The sequence below is a fragment of the Melospiza melodia genome, chromosome 19, assembly GCF_035770615.1.
Source record: "Melospiza melodia melodia isolate bMelMel2 chromosome 19, bMelMel2.pri, whole genome shotgun sequence".
Lineage (NCBI taxonomy): Eukaryota > Metazoa > Chordata > Aves > Passeriformes > Passerellidae > Melospiza > Melospiza melodia.
In genome coordinates, this window is record NC_086212.1 from 6808433 (window position 1) to 6819274 (window position 10842).

Consider the following 10842-nt stretch of genomic DNA (forward strand, 5'->3'; position numbering starts at 1 on the left):
AGCACATCCATCACGAGCAGGGCAGCGTGGCCAGCTGGAAGATGCACCTAAAAATGATCCTGTATTAACCCCATGTGTGCTCTGTCCTGACAGGAGGCACACACAGGCCAGAGCCTGGCTGGCAGAGCCAATGTCCCCAGTGTCCCCAGCTGTGGAGCTGCCACAGGGTCCTGAGGGTCTGCAGCTCCTGCTCCCCCTCCACTGCTGCCTTCCAACCTGGGCATCCAAAACAGCAAAGTCAAAGGGTGGAAAGATGAGAGAACATCCCAGGAGTGAGATTTCTCCTGCAGTGCTTGGGCAGTGTGGCTCAAACATGTTTTCAATCTGATCCTTGTTCTCGTTGTTCCAGTGCTGTTTATTAATGGTTTGTTTCATCTATGAAGTCTGGGATGTGCAGCGTTTCAACATTGTAGGAAAAGCCTGAATTTGGGAGTTTTGGTGCTTCTTACTTTCAGCCTCAGCAGTGTGTGAGCCCCATGCTTGAGTTCTGCTCTCTGGCTGTTGCAAAGTGAGCTCTGCCCATGGGGGTCCAGATCAGGCCCATTTATGAGGGGTTTTTCTTTTCACCTTTTATCAGTTCTGGGGTTTCCACACTTTTTCTTCCCTTTACTGCTGTTTGTCAAAGGCTCAGTCACAGGGAAGGCTCAGTCTGTGATGGGCTCTGCAGCATCCTGGGGAGCAAAAGGGCTTTTGTTGGTGACACAGTCCTTTGGTGGAGGGTGCAGGATGTGGCTGCCAGCCTTCCCAGTGCCTGTGTGGGTGAGATTTCCACAGGGAGAGAGGTGGTGGAGGAAGTTGGGAGTTTGTGCAGTGCTCAGGGGTGAATCACTCTTCTCAATGACCTCCCAGAGATGCTCACACAGTCTGGGAACAGCTCAGGCTGCTGCACTGTGGGGACAGCCACAGACAGATGTGTGATGTCCCTTTCCTCTGGTCTCCCTGGCAGGACAGGGAGTGCCCTGGAGCTGCAGGGAGGGCACTTGGGTTCAGTCCAGGAAGGGCTGGCAGGTGCTGGGCACAGTGGCCAGGGTGGCACCAGATTTTGGCTGTCCTGACAGGGCTGGGGTTGCTCAGGGTGAGATGAGAAGCCTCCACATCCCTCACCTCCCTGCTCTGGGTCATCCTACCAATCCACCCAGTGCAGAAGGGCTCTTGTGGTACCATTTCCAGTGGGAAGAAGTCTCCTCCCAGCCAGCAGGCAGCCAGCTGGGATGTGGTAGGATATTTTGGGTAAGATTGTGCAGGGAATTGTTGAAATGCTTTGTTTTGATGATGATGATTATTATTTTTTTTTTTCCCCACTGAGACATTTTTGGAATAGTTTGTTTTGCTGAATTCCCAGCTTGTAGCCTTGCAGGCCAAGCTGGAATAAAGCCACAAGTCAAAAGCTGGGCATTTTTCAAGCAGATGTTTACTATGGTCCTGTGGGAAAGGAGCCCAACCAGCCTCCTGTCCCCTTCAGAGCCACCTCAGTAAAGGTGACTGGGGAAACAGCCCTGGCTGAGGAGCACGGTGAGGTGTGCTGGGGCTGGAAGAAGCTAAAATATCATCCAGGGCTGCTGTGAGGCTGTTCCAGGGGCAGAGCCCAGCTCTGTGAGTAGGAAGAGATGCCTGGAAGGTCTCCACCAAGTGGCACCATCACAGGGAGCTGGGGGCCGTGTCTGGGTTATCCCATTGCTTTGAAGCATCACTGGCTTAGCTGGGAAAAGCACAGGTCACAAGCAGCTGGTGAGTCTGAAGCAAGGATGGAAGTTTACACGTCTGCAGGGTCAGGGATGGGTCTGGATGTGGTCTGGTGTTCCTTGTAGTGGTGGCTGAGGTTATTGGTGTTTTTCTGTAGCTTGTTTGTGGAGGTTGTCCTGCCAAGTTCTTGTATCCTTACGGGGCCGTTCCCACGAATCTGCACTTTCCCGTAGCCTCGTCTCCCTTGTGGTCAGGATGAATTCAGAGGCTGTCTTTGATGGGCAAGAAGATGCAGGTGGTGGGAGGAAAAGCCCTGCTGTCCACAGGAAGGGGAAGCCACCTCCTGCAGTGCTCTTGTTCTCTATTTGTTGTCCTTTCCAGCCCCATCCGGTGGGAAGGAGGGCAGAGCACCCTCCAGCTCCTGGGGACATGCCTGGGGTCACTGTGCCCGGGGCAGGAGGGCTGGCTGGGGCTCAGCTGCAGGTTTTTAGGGACAAGGAGCCTCGCTCATGGCTGTGCAGGCACAGCCCTCACTGGGGCAGCAGGAGGCTCAGGGTCGGGCTGCAGCCTTGCAGGGGCTGTGAATGGGACACCCGGGCTGGACAGATCCTGCTGCATCCAGGCTGGACACCACAGACCACAAACCTCAGCCCTGTCCTGCTGCTTTTCTGCAGCCTGTGTTTAACTAACTCCCTTGGGTTTTCCTGGTTCCTTTTCCAATCGCTGCCATCCTTCTGTCGCTGCTCCACGTTTCCTGTCCCTCCCCTTGCCTGCTGCTCCCTGCTGCCAGGACCCCCAGTGCCCCCCAGCCTCCAGCCAGATACCCTTCCCATTCAGGTGGCTCTGAAGGTGTTTTGGCTTGCTGGCTGCCCCGCCTGATTCGGGTTTAAAGCATTCCATATGTGGATGGATGGCCCCAGGAGCGAGAGTCACCCAGACAGAGCCAGGGGCAGGGGCTGGCAGCAGGAGCTCTCCTGGCTGGGGTCTGGCTGTGGGGCTCTGGGGCTGCACCTTTTCCCACTGGGGCTCTGTGCTGGCTCGTCCTGCCCCGGTGCCTGTGGGCGGGTGAGGGGCTGGCTGGGGGGCTCCTGGCTCCACACTGAGTGTGTTTTGGTTCTCTTGCAGGGAAGGTGACTGGTGGCTGGCTCATTCCCTCACTACAGGACAGACGGGCTACATCCCCAGTAACTATGTCGCGCCCTCAGACTCCATCCAGGCTGAAGAGTAATTGCCATCTTTTAGACAGTTTATAGACAAGTGATAGCAAACACACCCTGAGCACTTCCCCTCTACCCCTGCCTTGCTCCTGGGAGAAGCCTCCAAGCCCTCTGGGTGTTTCCTTTTTGTTAGTTTTGCCCTGTGAATGTGCAAACCAGGCTCTCTTTAAGGCCATAGTGCAGTGCTGCAGCGTGCTTGCATGGTGGAGGGGTGAGTGGTGGCATAGCAGGGCTGTGGATGCTTTTTGCTCTGGTTTTTGTGGAGAGCCTGGAGAAGGCTCCAGGGAGATCTCATTGCAGCCTTCCAGAACTTAAAGGGATTCTTAAAAACAGAGAGGTGTTTTACACGGGCAGAGAGGCCTGTGAAAGGACAAGGGGCAACTAAACTAAAAGAGGAGAGATTTAGATGTTAGGAAAAAGTTCTTTACCCATTGGATGGTGAGACACTGGCACAGGCTGCCCAGTGTGGCTGCCCCATCCCTGGCAGTGTTCAAGGCCAGTTTGGATGGGGCTTTGAGTAACCTGGTTGAGTTGAAGGTGTGGCAGGAAGGTTCCAGCCCCTCTGGCAGGGAGGCAATGCCCAGCCCAGGCTGTGTGGGGATGTGACACACACCGAGGTGCCCGAGCCCAGACACAGCCCCTGCTCTCCCAAACCTGCAGTGGGAGGGCCAGGGCTGAGCCCCCTGCTTGGGCAGGCAGTGGAGGGGGGCAGTGCCAGGGGCTGAGCCCCTGCCTTTGTCCTGCAGGTGGTATTTTGGGAAGATCACTCGCCGGGAGTCCGAGCGGCTGCTGCTCAACCCCGAAAACCCCCGAGGGACCTTCCTGGTCCGGGAGAGCGAGACCACGAAAGGTGAGCAGGGCTGGGGGGCTGCTGGCCTGGAGGAGACCCTCTCTGGGGGGTGTGGGGGTACCCTGAGTCCCCTCAGTGGCTGCTGCTGGTGCTGGTCTCCAGGGAGCCAATGCTGATGCGGCCATCACATCTCCAATGACATGCCTGTGCCAAAGGCACTGTTACACCACTGGGCATGTGGGATGTGGCCACTTCTCTCCCACCACTGCCCACCCAGTGAATGCCCTTCTCAGAGATGGTTCAGCTCATGGCAGGGTGGAAGCCAGGGGTCTCACCAACTCTGGCAAGACCACCAAGCAGGATGGTCTCTTTTCCTGTTTGTTTTTTTGTTGGTGGTTTATTTGGCTGGGATTTTGTACATCCCCAACTAGATGTTTTTTTTGTTTTGTCCTGGTCCCTGTATAGTGACAAAATCTTGAACACGTGCTGCCTGGGCAGCCAGGCTGAGGGAATGATGAACTTTAGTCCTTTCAAGTCTGACACTTCGGAAAGTGCGAGTTGTGATCTTTGAGGTTTTACTGCCTGAGGATGTTTCTTACCTAGTTTAGTTTGGCTCCAAATGCACCTTTGGGAAAAGCTCCTTGATGTTCCTTTCTGGTTTTTATGCCTTGAACTTTTCACTATTTGTTTTATTCTGATGGAAGCAGCTTCTTCAAGCAGCAGCATACATCTTGCCCTCTGTTATCTGTGGCCCCAGCAACACCACATTTTTCTCATGTGGGCAGAGCAGAGCCAGGCTCCTGAAGCAATGCCTATGGTGGCACTTGTGCAGGAGGGAACTGTGACATAATTCACAGGGGTCCGAGGATGAGGGAAGAGACGAGGATCTGACTCCATGTTTCAGAAGGCTGATTTATTATTTTATGATATATATTACATTAAAACTATACTAAAAGAATAGAAGAAAGGATTTCATCAGAAGGCCAGTTAAGAATAGAAAAAAAAAAAAAGAATGATAACAAAGGCTTGTGTCTTGGGCAGAGTCCCAGCCAGGTCACTGTGATTGGCCATTAATTAGAAACAACCACATGAGGCCAATCCCAGATGCACCTGTTGCATTCCACAGCAGCAGATAATCATTGTTTACATTTTGTTCCTGAGGCCTCTCAGCTTCTCAGGAGGAAAAATCCTAAGGAAAGATTTTTCATAAAAGATGTCTGTGACAGGGAACTGTGCCCACCAGCCCCTTAGCTCCTCTCTGAGACACTGAGGAGCTGTTGGTCAGCAGCTCCTCCCAGCCTGGCTCGGCCTGCTCCTCTCCCCTTGTTAGCACATCCCATAGGATGGCTGCTGGCAGAGCTGCTGTGCAAGCAGAGGGCAGCTGAGGTTGTGATGGTGTGGCATGGCTGTAGCTGGGGGATGTGTGCCATTCCTCCCTGGCACGTGATGCCAGCTAGTGCAGCCAGGAGCTGCTCCCCATCCTGTGCTTTTGGGTGAAGGCAGCACCTCCATGCCCAGCCCTGCAGTGGGACCCCATGGGGAGCACCCACCCATGGCACATCCCCTGCAGCCCCTCTGTTGTGCCCACAGGTGCCTACTGCCTCTCTGTGTCTGACTTTGACAACGCCAAGGGGCTCAACGTGAAGCACTACAAGATCCGCAAGCTGGACAGCGGCGGCTTCTACATCACCTCCCGCACCCAGTTCAACAGCCTGCAGCAGCTGGTGGCCTACTACTCCAGTGGGTAGCCATGTGGGTCCCCTGGGCTCTGGGGGGCACCCTGGGTGCTGTCCCTGCCCTTGCTGCAGGGTGGGTGCTGCTGGAAGTCACTGCTGCACAGGGGACACCAGAGCAGCTGTGTGGGACTGTGGTGCAAAGCTGGGTTCAGGCAGAGGGTTTGGGTTTGGGTCCCCAGAGTGTTCACGGGAAAGTTGTGGGTAAAGACATCGCATGCCTAAGTACCCAGGTGTCACCCTGCTGCTGTCCCTTCCCGTGCCAGAACATGCTGATGGCCTGTGCCACCGTCTCACCAACATCTGCCCCACGTCCAAGCCCCAGACCCAAGGCCTTGCCAAGGATGCCTGGGAAATCCCCCGGGAGTCGCTGCGGCTGGAGGTCAAGCTGGGACAGGGCTGCTTCGGAGAGGTGTGGATGGGTAAGGACCGTTGCCACCCTGCTGTCCCCTCCATGTCACCACCTGCATCCTGTCCCCAGCCACTGGCAGATGCCTGGAGCTGGTGGTGGGGTGGGGAGCAGGAGAGGGACACAGCTTGCTGCCCCGTACGTGTGTCCTGAGCAGCGTGTCCTGTGCCACAGGGACCTGGAATGGCACCACCCGGGTGGCCATCAAGACACTGAAGCCTGGCACCATGTCCCCAGAGGCCTTCCTGCAGGAGGCCCAGGTGATGAAGAAGCTGCGACACGAGAAGCTGGTTCAGCTCTACGCTGTGGTGTCAGAGGAGCCCATTTACATTGTCACTGAGTACATGAGCAAGGGTGAGCAGGGGAGGGACACTGGGGGGACAGATGAGGGGCTCTGCTCCTCTGGACTGCTCTCACCATGGTCTTTCTCACAGGGAGCCTCCTGGATTTCCTGAAGGGTGAGATGGGCAAGTACCTGCGGCTGCCCCAGCTCGTGGATATGGCTGCTCAGGTGGGTTTGCACATCCCTGGGCCTCCCTCATTCCTTGTGGGGACACTGTCTGCCTGAGCCCCTCACTGGGCTGTGGTGGCTGTCACTGGTCAGGCAGTGGGGTGCTCTGCAGCCTCGCTTGGGTGGGTGCCCCTGTTGGGTCTCAGCCCAGAGCAGGGTTGCACTCCTGGACCATCATTTTGCCTGTTCTTGTTGCTACCAGCTCTCCCTGGCCAGCAAACTGAAGTCTGCATGGCATTTCTTGGGCAGCTGGTGTTCCCCACACCTCAGCTGGGTCCCACTGCAGGCCTGTTCCCCTCAGTGGTGGCAGGCTATCCCTGGGGACGCTCGTGTCATCCTGTCAGCCACAGTGCCCCATGTGCTGCTCCCCACAGATTGCATCTGGCATGGCCTACGTGGAGAGGATGAACTACGTGCACCGGGACCTCCGGGCAGCCAACATCCTGGTGGGGGAGAACCTGGTGTGCAAAGTGGCTGATTTTGGCCTGGCACGACTCATCGAGGACAACGAGTACACGGCTCGGCAAGGTGCGTGCCCAGGGCTGCTGGCACCAGAGCAATGGCCGCTGGTCCCACAGTGTGTGTGCCTGGAGCCACCATGTGGCCCTGGAGGCACCCCCTCACCCTGCCTCTCCATCCAGGTGCAAAGTTCCCCATCAAGTGGACGGCCCCTGAGGCAGCTCTGTACGGCAGGTTTACCATCAAGTCTGACGTCTGGTCCTTTGGCATCCTCCTGACCGAGCTGACCACCAAGGGCAGAGTGCCATACCCAGGTGAGGGCTGGCACTTGCTGGCAGAGGCCCTGTCCCCTTTGTGATGCCCAACACCAGCTGTCCATGCTCAGTGCTTACCCTGAGCTGCCTCTTCCCAGGTTGGATCCTGCCCCATGGGGTGAGCAGATATTGGCCAGGATGCAGCATCCCAACCACCCTGTCCCGCTCTAGTCTGGTGACAAGGGACAAGTGCTGCTAGGCCTGGGGTTCTTCTCTCCCTGGGTCATGGGGATTGCCCCTAAGGCGGGTCCTGGCAGTGCACCCTTGGTGTCCCTCAGGGACAGGCAGGGTGCCGGCCTGGCTCTGCTCAGGGACAGGGAGGGTGCAGACCTGGCTCTGCTCAGGGACAGGCAGGGTACAGGCCTGGCTCTGCTCAGGGACAAGGAGGGTACAGGCCTGGCTCTGCTCAGGGACAGGCAGGGTGCAGGCCTGGCTCTGCTCAGGGACAGGCAGGGTGCAGGCCTGGCTCTGACCAGTGCCATGTCTCCTCTGGCTGCACACAGGGATGGTGAACAGGGAGGTGCTGGACCAGGTGGAGCGGGGGTACCGCATGCCCTGCCCGCCCGAGTGCCCCGAGTCCCTGCACGACCTCATGTGCCAGTGCTGGCGGAAGGACCCGGAGGAGAGACCCACCTTCGAGTACCTGCAGGCTTTCCTGGAGGACTACTTCACCTCGACAGAGCCCCAGTACCAGCCTGGAGAGAACCTATAGACACGGGGCTCCTCCTGGCACCAGGGACGCCGCTGTCCCCAGCGCGGGGCGCCGAGGGTTGGCCTCCCCAGCGAGGGGCTGTGTTTGTGGAGCAGCCCTGAGCAGGACAGGGCACTGTGTGCAGATGCAGCCAGGGGAGCCCCTGGGATCCCCCATCGCTCATTAAGACTTGTGGCCCGTGTTTAATGAAGCGGCGCTGTTCTGCTGGCGAGAGGAGCCTGTGGGCACCAACACAGCCAGCTCAGGAGGGCAAGCAGAGCGTCTCCTGCCAAGAGACTTGGGTTTTGGGAGACTTTCCCCCTCACAGCTCTGGGGTGAGCCAGGAGGATTTGAGGGACAGCGTCACCCCACCTCAGACACACGGTCTCAGTCTCCTGCAACCCCTTTCTAAATCAGCACAAATTTCCCTGCCCCTTCACTCTCCCCACCATCTCCCTCTTGGCTCCAGCTCTCCCAAGGGTGCTGGCAGAGATGTTTTACCACAGGGATGTCGCAATTCCAGGCTGGTTTGAATGGGATGGTGTGCCAGAGTGGTGGTGGCGGCAAGGGATGACAGCAGAACTCTGGTGGTCCCTCTGGCCTCACCATGACCTTAAGGGCTGGTGGGCTCTGGGACTCTGAAATGTGACAGCTCCAGGCTCTAGTGACCAACACTGTCCCATTGGAGCACCCAAGCACACGATCAAATCTTCCAGCTATGTCTGTTCCCCCAAGGGACACATCTTGCCTCTCTGGGGAGCAGGACTGGGGATACCAGCAGAGCCCTCACCCTGCTGTGCTTTGCCCCTCCACATGCTCCAGGTCTTCCAGCCAGACCCTTGGGAAGTACCCCCCAGCCACCCTCCCCAGCTCTGCCACCAGCTTTCCCACCAGCAGAGTCCCCTGGGCTGGCCCTGCCACCAAATCCAGTGCCACTGTGGTGCTTGGGTGCATGGCCCATGTAGTGTTCTGGGTGTGGGAATGTTTTGGAGGAAGTACTCGACTTTCACAGATGGTTTTGTCCACCTGGTGTGTTTTTAGCTGCCTTCCCTCTACCCACTGTGTCTCAGCTTCCAGGCAGCAGTTCCCATGCAGCATCCCCAGTCACATCCCCCCTGTGGAAGTGCTGTGCCACATTTGCATCCTCATCTCCCCTCTGCTTGCTCCCAGAGGCCTCAGCCTTGTCTCAGCTTTGTCCCACACCCACCCTGTGGGGCTGATCCCTGGTGTAGGCAGGCAAGGCTCATCCCCTGCCCTCTCCCACCCAGCACCTGCTTGTACATAACCCTTGAGTGGTCCCTGCACCGCCCCAGACCTTGGCTTCATTGCATGTGTCAGTTTTCCCTGTCCTGTGGCTGTACCCTGCTGGAAAGCTTTCACCATGGTGGTTCACAAAGCTTCACTCCTTCACCTCCTGGGTCCCAGAGACCCTTGCTCAGAGAGACCTGGGGGTCTTCAGATGCTCCCCAAAGGGTTTTGGGGGCTTGGGGGATGCTGTGGGGCAGCGATGCTGGAGGGAAGGATCTGGAGAGGGGAGCCAGTGGCTGTGTCCTCCTCTGAGCCCTCAGGCTTTCTGTGCCTCCCCATCACCTTTGGGATGGTGTTTGCCTCTGGCACAGCCTCCTGGCAGGCAGCAGACCCAACCCACCCCTCACCAGCCCCTGCCATGCTGCCAGTGTCCTACAAAAGCTGGGTGGGACCCAAGCATGGGCAGGAGGTGGCCAAAACCCCTCCCCAGGTCTCCACCAGAGCAGGACGCAGGCAAGCCACTGCCTCTCACTCACTCACTCGCTCCCACAGTGCCCTGGTGTGGTTTGACCCAGCCACTTATTTATGAACCAAGTACATGGTTGATTGTTTGGTGGCTCCTTTTTTAATAGTAAAGCTTTTAAAGTCAGTTTGAACAGGCTCTTCAGCAGTATGGAGAGGACATGCTAGCTTGAAGAGCAGCAGCTGGATAATGAATTTTTTTAAAATTATTTTGGGAGTTGGAGCCTTTTCTCCCCCCTTCCTTTCCTAGCAGGTTTGCTGTGTTGGCATTTCTGCATTTGGGCAGGGACTCCCCAAACCTCAGTGTTCTGGGTCTTCCCATGTTTGCAGCCTTTTGGGATGGGCAGCTGCCACAGATCCCTGTCCCATGGTGGCTGTTCCAAGGGGTGGCTTGTGCCATAGCTCTGCCTGAATTACACAAATCCCTATCCCTGGGAGAAACCTTTTACAGCTGTAACATGTGGAAGGCAGATTTGGTCTGGAAGCTGGGAAGAGAGAAGGCAAGCACATATTCTGTGGGCTGGCCTTTGGTTGTGTGGCACGTGCAGGGCCCTGGGTGCAGCAGGACAGGAGGGCCAGTGCAGCCTGTGGCTCTTCCCAGAGGGCAGCAGGTGCCCAGGATGGCTGAATTCCCTCAGGCTTTCAGCAGGATCTGGTGAAGGAGATGTGCTGGGGACACTTCAGGGCAGTAAGGCAATCCCAGAGAAGCCCTCCTCCACGGGGCTGTGTGTCCACATGTCCGTGTGTCCATCCGTGTTCCTGTGCAGTGCTTGTGGTGGGACCCAGCATCACCAGACTCGTCACCACAGCCAGCATGACCTGGGAAGGCAGAGCTTCCCCTCCATCATTCTGTCTGCCAAGTTACTTTTTAAGCCAATAAACTCCAGAGGGGAGCCCCCACCTTAGGATGCTCTTTGGCTTCCTGGGGTCCATAAAATCCTACAAGTCATTCTCCTCTGCTGTTACCATTTTTTACACAGTCTTTTGTAAGATCTCCAACTGACTATGCAGAGAATGTGTGGATCTGTGTCTCTCTCCCCAGCTCCCCTCACCTCCTCACTTGCCTTTTTTGGTGTCTCAGTAAAATATTTAGCTTTTTTTTTTTTTTTTTTTTTTTTTTGGATAATAATACAACTTTGGAAAAAAAACCTGAAAAGGTCCAGCTTTTTGGGTGGTGGGGGGGTGGAGATGCTTTGAAACTCTAACGTTGATGTAAATACTTTGCTATTTGATAATTAAATACAAACAGACCTCACAAAACAGAA

General features: G+C 56.4%; 1 protein-coding gene across 2 annotated transcripts in view; it reads left to right on the forward strand.

Annotated features, from left to right (window-relative positions):
• SRC (SRC proto-oncogene, non-receptor tyrosine kinase) overlaps positions 1 to 10842 on the forward strand; it is a 29559-nt gene extending 18717 nt beyond the window's left edge. For both annotated transcript variants that reach the window (XM_063172214.1, XM_063172215.1), the window contains 9 exons: positions 2809 to 2907; positions 3647 to 3750; positions 5281 to 5430; positions 5690 to 5845; positions 6007 to 6186; positions 6267 to 6343; positions 6718 to 6871; positions 6985 to 7116; positions 7620 to 10842. In XM_063172214.1, coding sequence (XP_063028284.1) covers positions 2809 to 2907; positions 3647 to 3750; positions 5281 to 5430; positions 5690 to 5845; positions 6007 to 6186; positions 6267 to 6343; positions 6718 to 6871; positions 6985 to 7116; positions 7620 to 7828 — 1261 coding nt within the window. In that variant the 3' untranslated portion in view covers positions 7829 to 10842. The remainder of the gene's footprint in view (positions 1 to 2808; positions 2908 to 3646; positions 3751 to 5280; positions 5431 to 5689; positions 5846 to 6006; positions 6187 to 6266; positions 6344 to 6717; positions 6872 to 6984; positions 7117 to 7619) is intronic.